A 19,059-nucleotide genomic window follows, 5' to 3' on the forward strand; every position below is an offset into this window, starting at 1 on the left:
CTGCAGACCGCGGAAGCCTTATTCACCCACGTCTTCCGGCACTACGGGGTGCCCGAGGATATCGTCTCAGATCGAGGCCCCCAGTTCACGTCCCGAGTGTGGCGGGCGTTTATGGAGCGGCTGGGGGTTTCGGTCAGTCTGACCTCGGGGTTTCACCCCGAAAGTAATGGGCAGGTGGAAAGGGTAAACCAGGAGGTGGGCAGGTTCCTGCGGTCCTACTGCCAGGACCGGCCAGGGGAGTGGGCAAGGTTCGTGCCATGGGCCGAAATGGCTCAGAACTCTTTGCGCCACTCCTCCACCAACATGTCACCATTCCAATGTGTGTTGGGTTATCAGCCGGTCCTGGGGCCATGGCATCAGAGCCAGACGGAGGCCCCTGCGGTGGAGGAATGGGTGCAGCGCTCAAGGGAGACCTGGAACGCTGTGCAGGAATCCCTGGAACGAGCCAGGGAGCGACAAAAGGCGAGCGCTGACCGGCACCGCAGCGAGGCCCCCGTGTTCACCCCAGGGGAGAGAGTCTGGCTCTCGACCCGGAACCTGCCCCTCCGCCTGCCCTGCCGGAAGCTGGGTCCGCGGTTTGTGGGGCCATTTAAAGTCCTGAGGAGAATAAACGAGGTGTGTTACAGATTACAACTTCCTTCTTATTATCGTATTAACCCCTCGTTTCATGTGTCTCTCCTCAGGCCGGTGGTAGCTGGTCCGCTGCAGGAAAATGAGGTACGGGAGGTCCCTCCACCCCCCCTGGACATCGGGGGGGCCCCGGCGTACACAGTCCAATCCATCTTGGACTCCAGACGCCGGGCGAGGGGCCTGCAGTACCTCGTGGACTGGGAGGGGTACGGCCCGGAGGAGAGGTGCTGGGTACCGGTGGAGGACATACTGGACCCAGCGCTCATCCGGGAGTTCCACAGCCTCCATCCGGATCGCCCTGCGCCTCGCCCTCCGGGGCGTCCTCGAGGCCGGCGACGGCGCGCTGCGGGAGCCGCGCGTCAGGGGGGAGTACTGTCACGACAGTGACGGATGTTGGCGCCCCTCCTCGGCCGGGCGGGGCTCGGCGGTCGTTGTTGCCGACCTACTAGCTGCCATTGATCCCTTTTTGTTTCACTTTCGTTTGGTTAGGTCTAGGTAGGCACGCACCTGTTTTGGGTTAGTCATTAGAAAGGGGGGGTTATTTAGGTTAGCGTAGGATGTATGTGTTTGTACGTGATTGTGTGTTGCTCTGTATTTTGGCTTGTGTTCACGCTGATTGTGTTTATGCTCTAGTGTGTGGTTTTGCGCCGACTGTTTTCTGTCCCCTGTGTTTGGGGCATATTGTTTTGTGTGCGCTCTGGATCGCTGTTGGGGTGGCTTGTGTTTCGCCGTTGTGCTCATTAAAAGCCACTACCCTGTATCGCTGCTTCCTGCGCTTGATTCCTCACCCACTACGCCCAAGCTTGACAGGCATAATCTTCTAAGTATCTGTCATGTCCTGTCCAAAGCAATTGGCACTACACTGACTTTGAATTAAATCGATTTTATGTTTGTCAAGTGCCTTGACTGTAGTGGTCTATTGAAGGGCCCATTATTCCATTATCCATCATTCTGTTTCAGGTAAAGAGTTTCAAGAAACTGTAGAGAGTATTTCTCATTTTAAAGAGCCATTGAAGCCTCAACTAACCAAAAGCTGTCAGCAAAATGTCCCTTTGGACACCAACACTTGTGCCAGTTGTAGACAAGTCAGTATAACATGATCATGCTATAAAGCAGGCAGAGTGCTCTTTTCTGCAATATTAGTTATGATTTGAATGAGTCTATTGATCCCCTTTTTGTCTGATTGTTGTGAAGCTACAACATCAGTAAGATACTGTAAGTAATCTGTAACAGAGGACTGGTTATAATAGCAAAAGAGTTCTATAATTCCCTCCAACTCAGGTGGGAACCTTCCCATTTCTGTTCACGCAGTTTGACAAACACGATCAAAATCATTTGAAAGAAATTGTTTAAGTGCATAATAATACTGTGTTTGTTTTATATAATCACACATGTCCCATGTACTTCCCTTTGTTTCATATAATCACACATGCCCCATGTATTTCCCTTTGCATTTTGTACATTTTGTACTTTGTACAGTTAAAATGAAATTATCTGATTTTCATTTTCGGTGAAGCCAAAGGACAATTATTGCCTGGACATTTAATATGAGAGATGAGTTAGGACAAATACTTTATTACTTTATTAGTCCATCAAAGTGGAAAATGTGTCTTTAGTACTGTATAGGGAGGAGCACAGGGCCAGCCACAGTGCTGCCCCTGGAGATATGTAGAGGTTAACTAAGTGCATTGCTCAAGGACAACAGTAGGAAGTGGTGACAGGGATTTGAAACCAGCAGCCTTCCGATTACCATCTCAAAATAAAAAAAAGTGTTTGACACTTTGAATTGTGGTTGTTTGTCTGGAAGAGGATAAGCCATTGTTGATCTGGGTGTCTGCAATCAAATATTTCTCAACAGAATTTCAAAAGGAATGAAAACAAGAACGCGGTATATATGCATAGCCTATTGCCAACTTTATTTATGTATTTTGAATGGCTAAAATAAAAATTGAATAAGAAGCTGAAACTATTTCTCCTACGTTTAGCAGATTACTTTGCAGGAAAGTGAACAAATTGAACATGAAAAGAAAACTAATCTAAGCAGTAACGGGATGGCAGTGGAGAGTCATTCATCTTTTCCTGCGTCGTGACCTTGTGACCTGGGTCGCCTCCGGGGTCACGCACTCTGTCCTCTGGCAGCCACATTTATTGATGTGGATGTAGGAGTGGTTGAACTTTGACCCGTCTGGGCAGATCATCTCCACTTCCTTCTTGGTGGTGGATTCTTCCCGACAGCAGGTACAAGAGCGCTCCATCATGTTGGCCTCAAGAGAATACCTGAAAACAGAAAGGAGAGGCGATGTCATTATGTGGAAGTACTGATGGTAGCAGTTGTAATTATATAACATTGGCTGCGTTTACACAAGCTGCCTAATTCTGATCTTTTGACCAATCAGATGAGCTCATTTGCCAATAATTGGGAAAAATATCAGAATTAGGCTGCCTTTGTAAACACAGCCATTGTTACATAACATATTATTGAAAATATAATTTGTAGATTGCATTTAGCCAGGCAGCCCAATTCTGTTTTATTGGGAGGAATAATGTGTTAGTGTTAATGATCAAAATACTCACATGGCATAGGTGACACAGGATCCACCGCATGTTGTCACTTCCACCTTGTTTGCAGACTTGCAGCCATTGCTGTCCAGGTACACTTTGCCCTTTGTCACGTTGCACTGCTTAGTTTTTGGAATACCTGCACACAAAAGTGACATTTTCAAATGAATTAATGTTAATCATCCTGAGGACCATGGCAATAGCTAAAACACTTTTTCCAATGCATGATAAAAGGCAAGAATGATTTACAAATGTCTATCAAAAAGGATAGTGTTAAAAAGACACTCACAGACATGGCAGCAACCATCTGGAGCAACAACTTCAGTTCCCTTAAAAACAAGAAAATGGAAGAAAAAACAAGAACATTTTTATGTCACTGACGTAGCGTTTACCAAACTGTCTCCACATGTTTTTCTGTGCAGTGTTCTTGCATTGTTCACTTTAAGCAACAGGTGTCAATAACCTCACATAAATACACAGTAGGCATACTATATTAAGCAACAGGCCTTGGTCTGAGTGACTGGGCATGTTTAAACTGTATTTCACGAAATGATTTTGCACATTGTCCAGTTGTTTTTAAATGAGCCAGTTTCCCAGACCCAGATCATTTGCGAGATGTTTATTGTAACTCACGGGTATGCAGTCTTCTGGGTAGAAGTCAGGGCACACAGTCTTAGCCTGGATTGGGATGAGTTTGTCCATAATCTTTACGCACTCATACTTGAGACACTTGTCTCCAGATGGTATCCAGACAGAACCAGGCTGTAGAGGTGAGAATATGAATGATATCAACAGGATATTCTTCAAATGATGTAAGATATATTGTATCATTGCTAAGATAGTTATTTTGCATAACACATTACTACAGTAAAATTACATGTTGGGGTTTTTAAATAATCAAGTGAAATAGGACTGATATGTTTTACGAATTGTAAAAAAAAAAAAAATGCAATTTGTGAATCTGTGAGAGATCAATAATGCGGCTTGATGCTATTTTACCTGAATAGTGTGTGTGGTGTTATCTGGCAGCATAACCACACAGCTTGTCTGTACACACTTCCCACAACACTGACCAGGAACGGCTTGATAATCATAGCCCTGAAAGGAAGAAGACAGACCAGAGAGGAGAAAACCTTTATGATGTGCACATGATCTCTCTTATACCAATGTGTGATCCTGGTAACTCACTAGTAATTACACTTATCCAGTAGTAGCCCAATAGTGGACACAGAGGAATCAGTGTTATTATAATATTTTGACATGGATAAGAACTCACATTACACTAAGTTTGTTGAATTACTTAATGAGGCCAAAGGGTGTCGATGTGTCAATGGAGATCAATTACCTGTTGGCAGTGAGTGTCACATTCAGTAGGTTGACACTCAATGATATGTAGATGCGTTTGGGCATCCACACTGTCACCACACACACAATTCTTACACTTGTCCTCAGGAACATTGGCACCAGGCTGGAATGAGAAAATGCAATGTAAAATGTATAAATTGAGACACTTTATGTGTACTACCTAATGTGTGTCTAATCTCATAAAAGGATTGACAAAAAAATATATTTGGCACCTGGATAGATGCCTATAATTGCTTAATGGAGGGTTTTAATTTGTTTAGTTTGACTTCATTTTTTATTAATGTATAAAAGTAAAAAAACGTCCTTTTTTATGAATTAAGTTCAAAATTGTTGATAGTGTAGACGTGGTGGGACTGGCCAAAATGAACATAGCATAGAATGCATTCTCACCTGATATTCAGTGTTGTTAAACACACAGACATCCATTGGCACTGTGGGGCAAAGAACATGGATAATAATTCAATACTGCAACTAACATGTTGGGATTTCTAGGATATGCACACGCATGCATATGTACACGCACACTCAAGCACATGCAGATGTATACTCACCGCATTGATAAGTTAGGCAGCAGACTCCCATAGTTGCCTCTGTCTCGAATCCGACTGGACAAGTTATCTTGGAAGTAGAGCATCGTGTGACATCACACTCTGTTTGGAAAGAAAAAACGATTGTTTTAAAATCTATGCAAATGGCCACAGTGGTTGGATATATTAGGTAATCACCAAAAATGTTAATGTTTTTACAGAGATGTTGCAAAGCCCCCATATAGCGCACATTATCCAAACAAGTCACTCACTGCATATGTCCTTTTGACAACAGTCAACAGTTTCTACGACCTTAACTTGGCCCTCCTGATCACAGGTGAGAGGAGGCTGATGTTGGCATGCCACAGGCTGGCATTGGATTTCCAGACTGTACGGGTCACAAACACACTCCTGGCAGTTGCTCACCCAGGTCGCATTAGCCTGCAATGAGGAACAATTTAAGCAAACTAAGGTTTGTTTGGACACTACCAGTACAAAGTTCAATCATTCAGTGTGTGGAATCATAGAACCTCAAAATGCTTCTGTAATTTATGAAAAGCGCTATAGAAATGTAATAAATAATTATTATATATTATTACTATTGCACACATTATTATACAGGATTGGCAAAAGTGAACTATCCACATGTGACTACCTACATGATGTGTATGTCATTAATTAATAGTTTCTCTTCCCTGCTAAAACCTGTGAGTGAAATTCTAACTATTTTACCTCTTTCCATTCTCCATTTGGCAACGGGCAAATATCTGATGAACCAAAGAGAAAAATATACATTAAAGAACGAAGTCATTGAAGTACATTCCACTAGGTCGTTTTGATAATGTGCTGTATGTACCGGAAGCACTTGATAAAATCAATATCAATCAAAATAAACCAAAATCCACACCATTGAAGTATCTGTGAAAAATGCTGTGGATATTTTTTGTTTGTTTTACAAAAAGCTAAACCAGCTTTCAAAAGACCACTACAGTAGCAACGGACAATTAACACTTTGTGCTTCCCAAAGTGAAGGTCAGCAGGATGTAGCTACTATCACAACACCATACTGTAAATCACCACACACTCATTATACAATGCTGTTATTTGACCATTCTTACCACAGCTGGGGATACAGTAGTTTGAGCTGGAACTCATAAGAGTGGTACCAGGGGGACAATAACATCCCTCCAATTGTATATCTCCCATGACACTGAACTCATTTTGAGTCTGGATGAATTTGAAATTGTACCTGCAGAGACATTCAAAAAAAGTTTCAATAGCTGAGAGACTTTTCTCCATCATTATACCCATCCACTGAACAACAACAGCATTATACATACCAGGCATTACAGGTTGGTTCAACTTGTGGACCGCAGGCATTATAAACCTTGGGTTTCTCGCATGTGAAGTCTGTAGCGGGTGAGATAAAAAGGTTAATAACCAATAAGCTACATCATAGAGAGGCTATCTGAGCTTTATGATCTTGAGGAGTGACCTACTTACCACATTGTCCATTTGTATAATTTCTCCACTCAATACAGACTCCTGCTTGTGCACATGCATCAGCATAGGTCTGCAAGCTGGTGCAGCCAATGGTAACATCATCCATATAACACGCATCAAAGATACATGCCACAATGAATGGCTCGTAGGGGATTATCTTATGGCAACTCTCAAAGACCCTTAAAAATATACCACACTTCAGTTAGATACTTAAATATGTTCATTCACTTTGTTTTGTCATCAGGCTTTGTCAAATGATTGCTGTGTTTTAGTATGTCAAGTTATTGTTCGCACTGAGATTATTCTGATTGAGAGGTTATCGATACTACAGAGGAGATTTATTGTGAATACTAATTGCTACTTACTTGCTTTGAATGAGATGACAAATGGGTGGATTGCAGCCTGGTGGTTGTGTTGGTGTCGGCTCTGGTGGTGGTGTGCACTGACTGTTATTGTGGTCAGCAACATGCCATTGGTGTGCCATGTCAGGACAAGATGAATCAATAGTCCCATTTGGCAAGCGGCAGTCATCTGTCCGGTTGTTGTCACATGTACCTGAATAAGATTGAAAACCATCGTTAGACAATGAGACATCATGGGGTAATCATGGTAACAGAGTGGCCATAAAACACCTGTACCCACCACACTGTCCCTCAGTGTTGCCACTGAACTTGTCCCAGGGCAGGTATATGCTAAACATAAGACCAGTGAAAGACACCTTGGCATTAATTGCTGGTATGACTAAAAGGGTCTCAATTCCGTTGTCTGTGATGCGGAAGTCCTTGGTCTCATATGCTGGGATGATGCGTTGCTGGTTTACATAAATCTAAGACAAAAATATTAAGAGATGGACAAAATGGTTACAATAATTCAATATTTGCATACCCAATAGTATTCTACAACTGTATCCTATATCTAATACATAAAGGAATTCTATCAATCTTAAATGGAAGCTAATGAATATCTAAGCTAATCAAAAAGCAAATCCCTCTTAAATGAAAAAGGAATGAAAATGTCTTGAACACAAAATATTTAAGATATTTTAATTACCAGACTTGTGAAAACTCCATCTACGTCCTTCTTGGTCATGAATATCTCATAAGATTGATAATAAATTGTCAGAGACTGAGGACAGGAAAGTCCATCTGGGGCATCACAATAGTAATTGTCGATTACAACACTGAAGTTGTACTTTGGCAGGATTTCTTTGACCAAGACGTAAGAACAATTTCCTTGGAAGCCATAGTATGTTCCATCAAAGGTGACATAGTGAGGGTCTCCCCAACCATAGCAGATACCTTTGTAAGAAGAGAATGATTAGCATTTAAAAGGACACGGATGTGGAATGTTTTATGCTAAATGAATAGTGCTGTGCTGAAATGTTTCCAATGTTAGACATTCATATACAATTACTGCTGGTAACTATTAGATAAACCTAAACAAGTCAAAGAGTAAGAATAATTTTGAACTAAAATCAATAGCTAAAGTGGATTTTATGACACAAAGAATAAACGTATATATTTTTCTTGGGGGGGGGGTAAACTTACATTGACACTCATAGTGGAAACAGCATCCAGATTCGTCATACACTTTGATTGGAGGATAGTTATTTTCACATGCAATAGGCTTCGGAGTCTCACAATGTACATGCTCATAAATAACTTTCCCGTTGGCGCATGTTCCGTTGGTGCACTGGTTATGTATCCAGCTGTCACCATTCTACAAACACAGAAAAGTATTAGGCTTACAGGAAATGTCTATAAAATCATACAATTATTTGTTATATATAATCACCCTTTTGTAAATAATAATTCCTATGGAATGTTTCCAAAAAGGTTATTATCTATAGAAGAGCAAATACCCGTCTTGGAGGAAGTTCATGGTCACAGTTTTTCTCAGATGGATATTTTGGGGTGGTGGTTGGTCTTTCTGTTGTATGTGGTATTGTTGTTGTTGGGAGCAGTGTAGTGGTTGGTGTAGTAGTAGTAACTGGGGTATTTGGATTACAATCAGGATGGGTATCTACTTGGCAATTCTTGTTGCAGATAGCAATGTAGCACCATCCATCATGGTCAGAGATATTATAAATAATTGAACCTGAAAATATATTGAGGAGATTTACATTTTGCACCAATTTAACGAGTATAATTCAATACAAATTGAACATTACTAATGGCAATATACAAAATGTTTCAAATGTGAAACGGTGTAAAATAAAAACTTACCAATGGGGAAGTCAGTATGATTGTAATGGCAAGAAGAACAATTAAGGGGAAATGTGGGTGTAATCCTTGGTTTTGTTGATCCACCAGTTGTTACAGCAAAAGGAGTTGTAGGAATAATAGTAGTGGTGGGAGGCAGAGTTGTTGTTTTTGTTGTAGATGGAGCTGTTGATGTTACGTTTGTAGTAGAGGTTGTAGGAGTAGTGGTGGGAGGAACTGTTGTTGTTGTTATAGTTGTGGTTGGGATGGGTGTTGTGGGTCCACATTGACAACATTTCACTCGGATCTCGTAATCAAAGCACTTTTGCTGAAGACCTTGCTTATTGTTGTCACAAATCAGTCCAACGGATGGATTGCAAGTCACGTCTTGGCCAAGCTGAGAGATCTGAAGTCCAGGGTATTGTTTTGCTCTACATTCAACTGCCTCTGGAGCTGAGCAAATGTGATAACCAGCAGCAATGATGTTATTAATGGATTCATTATCTCCACCTTCAGAGCCAGACGTTGGCTGACCAAGGTTGATCCAGTCTGACCACACACAACTTTCTTCACCACTGCACTGGGTAGTTGATTCTCCTGTTGAGGTTGATGCAGGAGTAGAGGTTGGAGTTGTGGTGGAAGGCAGAGTTGTTGTTTTTGTTGTAGATGGAGCTGTTGATGTTAAGATTGTATTAGAGGGTGTAGGAGTAGTGGTGGGAGGAACTGTTGTTGTTGTTATAGTTGTGGTTGGGATGGGTGTTGTGGGTCCACATTGGCAACATTTCACTCGGATCTCGTAATCAAAGCACTTTTGCTGAAGACCTTGCTTATTGTTGTCACAAATCAGTCCAACAGATGGATTGCAAGTCACGTCTTGGCCAAGCTGAGAGATCTGAAGTCCAGGGTATTGTTTTGCTCTACATTCAACTGCCTCTGGAGCTGAGCAAATGTGATAACCAGCAGCAATGATGTTCTTAATGGATTCATTATCTCCACCTTCAGAGCCAGACGTTGGCTGACCAAGGTTGATCCAGTCTGACCACACACAACTTTCTTCACCACTGCACTGGGTAGTTGATTCTCCTGTTGAGGTTGATGCAGGAGTAGAGGTTGGAGTTGTGGTGGAAGGCAGAGTTGTTGTTTTTGTTGTAGATGGAGCTGTTGATGTTAAGATTGTAGTAGAGGGTGTAGGAGTAGTGGTGGGAGGAACTGTTGTTGTTGTTATAGTTGTGGTTGGGATGGGTGTTGTGGGTCCACATTGGCAACATTTCACTCGGATCTCGTAATCAAAGCACTTTTGCTGAAGACCTTGCTTATTGTTGTCACAAATCAGTCCAACAGATGGATTGCAAGTCACGTCTTGGCCAAGCTGAGAGATCTGAAGTCCAGGGTATTGTTTTGCTCTACATTCAACTGCCTCTGGAGCTGAGCAAATGTGATAACCAGCAGCAATGATGTTCTTAATGGATTCATTATCTCCACCTTCAGAGCCAGACGTTGGCTGACCAAGGTTGATCCAGTCTGACCACACACAACTTTCTTCACCACTGCACTGGGTAGTTGATTCTCCTGTTGAGGTTAATGCAGGAGTAGAGGTTGGAGTTGTGGTGGAAGGCAGAGTTGTTGTTTTTGTTGTAGATGGAGCTGTTGATGTTAAGATTGTATTAGAGGGTGTAGGAGTAGTGGTGGGAGGAACTGTTGTTGTTGTTATAGTTGTGGTTGGGATGGGTGTTGTGGGTCCACATTGGCAACATTTCACTCGGATCTCGTAATCAAAGCACTTTTGCTGAAGACCTTGCTTATTGTTGTCACAAATCAGTCCAACGGATGGATTGCAAGTCACGTCTTGGCCAAGCTGAGAGATCTGAAGTCCAGGGTATTGTTTTGCTCTACATTCAACTGCCTCTGGAGCTGAACAAATGTTATAACCAGCAGCAATGATGTTCTTAATGGATTCGTTATCTCCACCTTCAGAGCCAGACGTTGGCTGACCAAGGTTGATCCAGTCTGACCACACACAACTTTCTTCACCACTGCACTGGGTAGTTGATTCTCCTGTTGAGGTTAATGCAGGAGTAGAGGTTGGAGTTGTGGTGGAAGGCAGAGTTGTTGTTTTTGTTGTAGATGGAGCTGTTGATGTTAAGATTGTATTAGAGGGTGTAGGAGTAGTGGTGGGAGGAACTGTTGTTGTTGTTATAGTTGTGGTTGGGATGGGTGTTGTGGGTCCACATTGGCAACATTTCACTCGGATCTCGTAATCAAAGCACTTTTGCTGAAGACCTTGCTTATTGTTGTCACAAATCAGTCCAACAGATGGATTGCAAGTCACGTCTTGGCCAAGCTGAGAGATCTGAAGTCCAGGGTATTGTTTTGCTCTACATTCAACTGCCTCTGGAGCTGAGCAAATGTGATAACCAGCAGCAATGATGTTCTTAATGGATTCATTGTCTCCACCTTCAGAGCCAGACGTTGGCTGACCAAGGTTGATCCAGTCTGACCACACACAACTTTCTTCACCACTGCACTGGGTAGTTGATTCTCCTGTTGAGGTTGATGCAGGAGAAGAGGTTGGAGTTGTGGTGGAAGGCAGAGTTGTTGTTTTTGTTGTAGATGGAGCTGTTGATGTTACGTTTGTAGTAGAGGGTGTAGGAGTAGTGGTGGGAGGAACTGTTGTTGTTGTTGTTGTTGTAGTTGTGGTTGGGATGGGTGTTGTGGGTCCACATTGGCAACATTTCACTCGGATCTCGTAATCAAAGCACTTTTGCTGAAGACCTTGCTTATTGTTGTCACAAATCAGTCCAACGGATGGATTGCAAGTCACGTCTTGGCCAAGCTGAGAGATCTGAAGTCCAGGGTATTGTATTGCTCTACATTCAACTGCCTCTGGAGCTGAGCAAATGTTATAACCAGCAGCAATGATGTTCTTAATGGATTCGTTATCTCCACCTTCAGAGCCAGACGTTGGCTGACCAAGGTTGATCCAGTCTGACCACACACAACTTTCTTCACCACTGCACTGGGTAGTTGATTCTCCTGTTGAGGTTGATGCAGGAGTAGAGGTTGGAGTTGTGGTGGAAGGCAGAGTTGTTGTTTTTGTTGTAGATGGAGCTGTTGATGTTAAGATTGTATTAGAGGGTGTAGGAGTAGTGGTGGGAGGAACTGTTGTTGTTGTTGTAGTTGTTGTTGGGATGGGTGTTGTGGGTCCACATTGGCAACATTTCACTCGGATCTCGTAATCAAAGCACTTTTGCTGAAGACCTTGCTTATTGTTGTCACAAATCAGTCCAACGGATGGATTGCAAGTCACGTCTTGGCCAAGCTGAGAGATCTGAAGTCCAGGGTATTGTTTTGCTCTACATTCAACTGCCTCTGGAGCTGAGCAAATGTGATAACCAGCAGCAATGATGTTCTTAATGGATTCATTATCTCCACCTTCAGAACCAGACGTTGGCTGACCAAGGTTGATCCAGTCTGACCACACACAACTTTCTTCACCACTGCACTGGGTAGTTGATTCTCCTGTTGAGGTTGATGCAGGAGTAGAGGTTGGAGTTGTGGTGGAAGGCAGAGTTGTTGTTTTTGTTGTAGATGGAGCTGTTGATGTTAAGAATGTAGTAGAGGGTGTAGGAGTAGTGGTGGGAGGAACTGTTGTTGTTGTTGTAGTTGTGGTTGGGATGGGTGTTGTGGGTCCACATTGACAACATTTCACTCGGATCTCGTAATCAAAGCACTTTTGCTGAAGACCTTGCTTATTGTTGTCACAAATCAGTCCAACGGATGGATTGCAAGTCACGTCTTGGCCAAGCTGAGAGATCTGAAGTCCAGGGTATTGTATTGCTCTACATTCAACTGCCTCTGGAGCTGAGCAAATGTGATAACCAGCAGCAATGATGTTCTTAATGGATTCATTATCTCCACCTTCAGAGCCAGACGTTGGCTGACCAAGGTTGATCCAGTCTGACCACACACAACTTTCTTCACCACTGCACTGGGTAGTTGATTCTCCTGTTGAGGTTGATGCAGGAGTAGAGGTTGGAGTTGTGGTTGAAGGCAGAGTTGTTGATTTTGTTGTAGATGGAGCTGTTGATGTTAAGTTTGTAGTAGAGGGTGTAGGAGTAGTGGTGGGAGGAACTGTTGTTGTTGTTGTAGTTGTGGTTGGGATGGGTGTTGTGGGTCCACATTGGCAACATTTCACTCGGATCTCGTAATCAAAGCACTTTTGCTGAAGACCTTGCTTATTGTTGTCACAAATGAGTCCAACGGATGGATTGCAAGTCACGTCTTGGCCAAGCTGAGAGATCTGAAGTCCAGGGTATTGTATTGCTCTACATTCAACTGCCTCTGGAGCTGAGCAAATGTGATAACCATCAGCAATGATGTTCTTAATGGATTCATTATCTCCACCTTCAGAGCCAGACGTTGGCTGACCAAGGTTGATCCAGTCTGACCACACACAACTTTCTTCACCACTGCACTGGGTAGTTGATTCTCCTGTTGAGGTTGATGGTGGAGTAGAGGTTGGAGTTGTGGTGGAAGGCAGAGTTGTTGTTTTTGTTGTAGATGGAGCTGTTGATGTTAAGATTGTAGTAGAGGGTGTAGGAGTAGTGGTGGGAGGAACTGTTGTTGTTGTTGTTGTTGTTGTAGTTGTGGTTGGGATGGGTGTTTTGGGTCCACATTGGCAACATTTCACTCGGATCTCGTAATCAAAGCATTTTTGCTGAAGACCTTGCTTATTGTTGTCACAAATCAGTCCAACGGATGGATTGCAAGTCACGTCTTGGCCAAGCTGAGAGATCTGAAGTCCAGGGTATTGTTTTGCTCTACATTCAACTGCATCTGGAGCTGAGCAAATGTTATAACCAGCAGCAATGATGTTCTTAATGGATTCATTGTCTCCACCTTCAGAGCCAGACGTTGGCTGACCAAGGTTGATCCAGTCTGACCACACACAACTTTCTTCACCACTGCACTGGGTAGTTGATTCTCCTGTTGAGGTTGATGCAGGAGTAGAGGTTGGAGTTGTGGTGGAAGGCAGAGTTGTTGTTTTTGTTGTAGATGGAGCTGTTGATGTTAAGTTTATAGTAGAGGTTGTAGGAGTAGTGGTGGGAGGAACTGTTGTTGTTGTTGTAGTTGTTGTTGGGATGGGTGTTGTGGGTCCACATTGGCAACATTTCACTCGGATCTCGTAATCAAAGCACTTTTGCTGAAGACCTTGCTTATTGTTGTCACAAATCAGTCCAACGGATGGATTGCAAGTCACGTCTTGGCCAAGCTGAGAGATCTGAAGTCCAGGGTATTGTTTTGCTCTACATTCAACTGCCTCTGGAGCTGAGCAAATGTGATAACCAGCAGCAATGATGTTCTTAATGGATTCATTATCTCCACCTTCAGAACCAGACGTTGGCTGACCAAGGTTGATCCAGTCTGACCACACACAACTTTCTTCACCACTGCACTGGGTAGTTGATTCTCCTGTTGAGGTTGATGCAGGAGTAGAGGTTGGAGTTGTGGTGGAAGGCAGAGTTGTTGTTTTTGTTGTAGATGGAGCTGTTGATGTTAAGAATGTAGTAGAGGGTGTAGGAGTAGTGGTGGGAGGAACTGTTGTTGTTGTTGTAGTTGTGGTTGGGATGGGTGTTGTGGGTCCACATTGACAACATTTCACTCGGATCTCGTAATCAAAGCACTTTTGCTGAAGACCTTGCTTATTGTTGTCACAAATCAGTCCAACGGATGGATTGCAAGTCACGTCTTGGCCAAGCTGAGAGATCTGAAGTCCAGGGTATTGTATTGCTCTACATTCAACTGCCTCTGGAGCTGAGCAAATGTGATAACCAGCAGCAATGATGTTCTTAATGGATTCATTATCTCCACCTTCAGAGCCAGACGTTGGCTGACCAAGGTTGATCCAGTCTGACCACACACAACTTTCTTCACCACTGCACTGGGTAGTTGATTCTCCTGTTGAGGTTGATGCAGGAGTAGAGGTTGGAGTTGTGGTTGAAGGCAGAGTTGTTGATTTTGTTGTAGATGGAGCTGTTGATGTTAAGTTTGTAGTAGAGGGTGTAGGAGTAGTGGTGGGAGGAACTGTTGTTGTTGTTGTAGTTGTGGTTGGGATGGGTGTTGTGGGTCCACATTGGCAACATTTCACTCGGATCTCGTAATCAAAGCACTTTTGCTGAAGACCTTGCTTATTGTTGTCACAAATGAGTCCAACGGATGGATTGCAAGTCACGTCTTGGCCAAGCTGAGAGATCTGAAGTCCAGGGTATTGTATTGCTCTACATTCAACTGCCTCTGGAGCTGAGCAAATGTGATAACCATCAGCAATGATGTTCTTAATGGATTCATTATCTCCACCTTCAGAGCCAGACGTTGGCTGACCAAGGTTGATCCAGTCTGACCACACACAACTTTCTTCACCACTGCACTGGGTAGTTGATTCTCCTGTTGAGGTTGATGGTGGAGTAGAGGTTGGAGTTGTGGTGGAAGGCAGAGTTGTTGTTTTTGTTGTAGATGGAGCTGTTGATGTTAAGATTGTAGTAGAGGGTGTAGGAGTAGTGGTGGGAGGAACTGTTGTTGTTGTTGTTGTTGTTGTAGTTGTGGTTGGGATGGGTGTTTTGGGTCCACATTGGCAACATTTCACTCGGATCTCGTAATCAAAGCATTTTTGCTGAAGACCTTGCTTATTGTTGTCACAAATCAGTCCAACGGATGGATTGCAAGTCACGTCTTGGCCAAGCTGAGAGATCTGAAGTCCAGGGTATTGTTTTGCTCTACATTCAACTGCATCTGGAGCTGAGCAAATGTTATAACCAGCAGCAATGATGTTCTTAATGGATTCATTGTCTCCACCTTCAGAGCCAGACGTTGGCTGACCAAGGTTGATCCAGTCTGACCACACACAACTTTCTTCACCACTGCACTGGGTAGTTGATTCTCCTGTTGAGGTTGATGCAGGAGTAGAGGTTGGAGTTGTGGTGGAAGGCAGAGTTGTTGTTTTTGTTGTAGATGGAGCTGTTGATGTTAAGTTTATAGTAGAGGTTGTAGGAGTAGTGGTGGGAGGAACTGTTGTTGTTGTTGTAGTTGTGGTTGGGATGGGTGTTGTGGGTCCACATTGGCAACATTTCACTCGGATCTCGTAATCAAAGCACTTTTGCTGAAGACCTTGCTTATTGTTGTCACAAATCAGTCCAACGGATGGATTGCAAGTCACGTCTTGGCCAAGCTGAGAGATCTGAAGTCCAGGGTATTGTTTTGCTCTACATTCAACTGCCTCTGGAGCTGAGCAAATGTGATAACCAGCAGCAATGATGTTCTTAATGGATTCATTATCTCCACCTTCAGAGCCAGACGTTGGCTGACCAAGGTTGATCCAGTCTGACCACACACAACTTTCTTCACCACTGCACTGGGTAGTTGATTCTCCTGTTGAGGTTAATGCAGGAGTAGAGGTTGGAGTTGTGGTGGAAGGCAGAGTTGTTGTTTTTGTTGTAGATGGAGCTGTTGATGTTAAGATTGTATTAGAGGGTGTAGGAGTAGTGGTGGGAGGAACTGTTGTTGTTGTTATAGTTGTGGTTGGGATGGGTGTTGTGGGTCCACATTGGCAACATTTCACTCGGATCTCGTAATCAAAGCACTTTTGCTGAAGACCTTGCTTATTGTTGTCACAAATCAGTCCAACGGATGGATTGCAAGTCACGTCTTGGCCAAGCTGAGAGATCTGAAGTCCAGGGTATTGTTTTGCTCTACATTCAACTGCATCTGGAGCTGAGCAAATGTTATAACCAGCAGCAATGATGTTCTTAATGGATTCATTGTCTCCACCTTCAGAGCCAGACGTTGGCTGACCAAGGTTGATCCAGTCTGACCACACACAACTTTCTTCACCACTGCACTGGGTAGTTGATTCTCCTGTTGAGGTTGATGGAGGAGTAGAGGTTGGAGTTGTGGTGGAAGGCAGAGTTGTTGTTTTTGTTGTAGATGGAGCTGTTGATGTTACGTTTGTAGTAGAGGTTGTAGGAGTAGTGGTGGGAGGAACTGTTGTTGTTGTTGTAGTTGTGGTTGGGATGGGTGTTGTGGGTCCACATTGGCAACATTTCACTCGGATCTCGTAATCAAAGCACTTTTGCTGAAGACCTTGCTTATTGTTGTCACAAATCAGTCCAACGGATGGATTGCAAGTCACGTCTTGGCCAAGCTGAGAGATCTGAAGTCCAGGGTATTGTTTTGCTCTACATTCAACTGCCTCTGGAGCTGAGCAAATGTGATAACCAGCAGCAATGATGTTCTTAATGGATTCATTATCTCCACCTTCAGAGCCAGACGTTGGCTGACCAAGGTTGATCCAGTCTGACCACACACAACTTTCTTCACCACTGCACTGGGTAGTTGATTCTCCTGTTGAGGTTAATGCAGGAGTAGAGGTTGGAGTTGTGGTGGAAGGCAGAGTTGTTGTTTTTGTTGTAGATGGAGCTGTTGATGTTAAGATTGTATTAGAGGGTGTAGGAGTAGTGGTGGGAGGAACTGTTGTTGTTGTTATAGTTGTGGTTGGGATGGGTGTTGTGGGTCCACATTGGCAACATTTCACTCGGATCTCGTAATCAAAGCACTTTTGCTGAAGACCTTGCTTATTGTTGTCACAAATCAGTCCAACGGATGGATTACAAGTCACGTCTTGGCCAAGCTGAGAGATCTGAAGTCCAGGGTATTGTTTTGCTCTACATTCAACTGCCTCTGGAGCTGAGCAAATGTGATAACCATCAGCAATGATGTTCTTAATGGATTCATTATCTCCACCTTCAGAGCCAGACGTTGGCTGACCAAGGTTGATCCAGTCTGACCACACACAACTTTCTTCACCACTGCACTGGGTAGTTGATTCTCCTGTTGAGATTGATGCAGGAGTAGAGGTTGGAGTTGTAGTGGAAGGCAGAGTTGTTGTTTTTGTTGTAGATGGAGCTGTTGATGTTAAGATTGTAGTAGAGGGTGTAGGAGTAGTGGTGGGAGGAACTGTTGTTGATGTGGTAGGTGGAGCAGTCGATGTTAAGATTGTGGTATTGGGTGTTGGAGTAGTGGTAGGAGTTGTAGTTGTTGTTAGAGGTTGAGTTGAGGTTGGAGGAGTAGTGATTGTCGTTGGTTTACTTGTTAATGTAGTTAATATGGATGTTGACATTGTTGTAGGTGTGACAGTAGATCTTGTTGTAGTTTCTGGTGTTGTAGTTTGACATTTCACAGTCTTACAACACTTCACCTTAATTTCATAGTCAAGGCATATTGGAGGAATGCCTTGATCTTTGTTCTGGCATATTAGTCCAACCTTTGTATTACATTCTACATCCTGTCCTAATTCAGACAATGGGACCCCTGGATATCGCACTGCTTGGCACATGACATCCACTGGTTTTTCACAAATATGTTTTCCAGATTCTAGAATCTTTTTAATTGATTCATTGTCGCCACCCCCAGGACCAAATTGAGGATAGTCCACATTATACCAAGGTGACCACTCACAAACTGTGCAGTTTGGGGGATTTGTATTCAACGTGGTTGTTGATATAGTGGAGGTGGTTGCGTTTGTGTTTGTTGTTGTTGTTGTAACAGATGGCATTGTAGTTGTTGGTGCAATGGTTGTAGACTTAGATGTGCAAAGATTTTCATCACAGCAGAGGACTCGAACTTGGTAGTTAAAGCACAGTGGGAATTTGCCTGACTGGTCTTCATTTCTGCAAGTCAACCCTTCTGCTACATTACACTGCACCACTTGGCCCACTTGGTTTATGCTAACATTTGTGTACTTCTCGGCTCTGCATTGAATCTTGCTTGGCTTCTCACATATATCGTGTCCCTCTGCTCTTATGTTGTTGTAGGTTTCAGAGTCTCCTCCTGGAGTTCCAAGTGTAGGGAATGTGGTATCAAACCATTGTGACCACACACATGGATATCCACATGTAGTAGTAAAGGTTGTTGGAGACACTGTTGTCTCTGTTGAAGTTGTGGTTGGCGCTATAGAATCATGGGTTACATTACAGTTAGGCAGTTAAATACAAAAATAAAAAATACCTTTTCTTATTTTAAAGTGGTGATAATGTAACACAATCTAATGAAGGTGCCGAATTAGCAATGTCTTCAGCCATTTTGATTGCAAGAGATACTTGCTGTAGTTTTTACACTTCATATGCAACAATGGTGGCTGGTGGAACTTTAAACAGAGTGAATGGGCTCATAGTAATAACTGGAACGGAATCAATGGAATGGTCTCAAACACAAACACCTGA

The 19,059-nt window shown here is 43.2% G+C and overlaps 1 protein-coding gene across 1 annotated transcript in view; it reads right to left on the reverse strand.

The window, feature by feature from the left end:
• Positions 1-2,521: 2,521 nt before the first annotated feature.
• Positions 2,522-19,059, reverse strand: part of LOC115203189 (mucin-5AC-like) — a 31,346-nt gene continuing 14,808 nt past the window's right edge. Inside the window, exons 30-48 of the mRNA XM_029767630.1 lie at positions 8,810-18,787; positions 8,446-8,681; positions 8,132-8,303; positions 7,635-7,882; positions 7,227-7,410; positions 6,950-7,139; positions 6,585-6,763; positions 6,422-6,491; positions 6,200-6,330; positions 5,814-5,848; positions 5,354-5,522; positions 5,106-5,204; positions 4,945-4,985; positions 4,535-4,657; positions 4,189-4,287; positions 3,823-3,951; positions 3,479-3,518; positions 3,205-3,328; positions 2,522-2,907 (exon numbers count right to left, since the gene is read on the reverse strand). Coding sequence (XP_029623490.1) covers positions 2,700-2,907; positions 3,205-3,328; positions 3,479-3,518; positions 3,823-3,951; positions 4,189-4,287; positions 4,535-4,657; positions 4,945-4,985; positions 5,106-5,204; positions 5,354-5,522; positions 5,814-5,848; positions 6,200-6,330; positions 6,422-6,491; positions 6,585-6,763; positions 6,950-7,139; positions 7,227-7,410; positions 7,635-7,882; positions 8,132-8,303; positions 8,446-8,681; positions 8,810-18,787 — 12,455 coding nt within the window. The 3' untranslated portion in view covers positions 2,522-2,699. The remainder of the gene's footprint in view (positions 2,908-3,204; positions 3,329-3,478; positions 3,519-3,822; positions 3,952-4,188; positions 4,288-4,534; positions 4,658-4,944; positions 4,986-5,105; positions 5,205-5,353; positions 5,523-5,813; positions 5,849-6,199; positions 6,331-6,421; positions 6,492-6,584; positions 6,764-6,949; positions 7,140-7,226; positions 7,411-7,634; positions 7,883-8,131; positions 8,304-8,445; positions 8,682-8,809; positions 18,788-19,059) is intronic.

This window comes from Salmo trutta, chromosome 12, assembly GCF_901001165.1.
Source record: "Salmo trutta chromosome 12, fSalTru1.1, whole genome shotgun sequence".
Taxonomy (NCBI): domain Eukaryota; kingdom Metazoa; phylum Chordata; class Actinopteri; order Salmoniformes; family Salmonidae; genus Salmo; species Salmo trutta.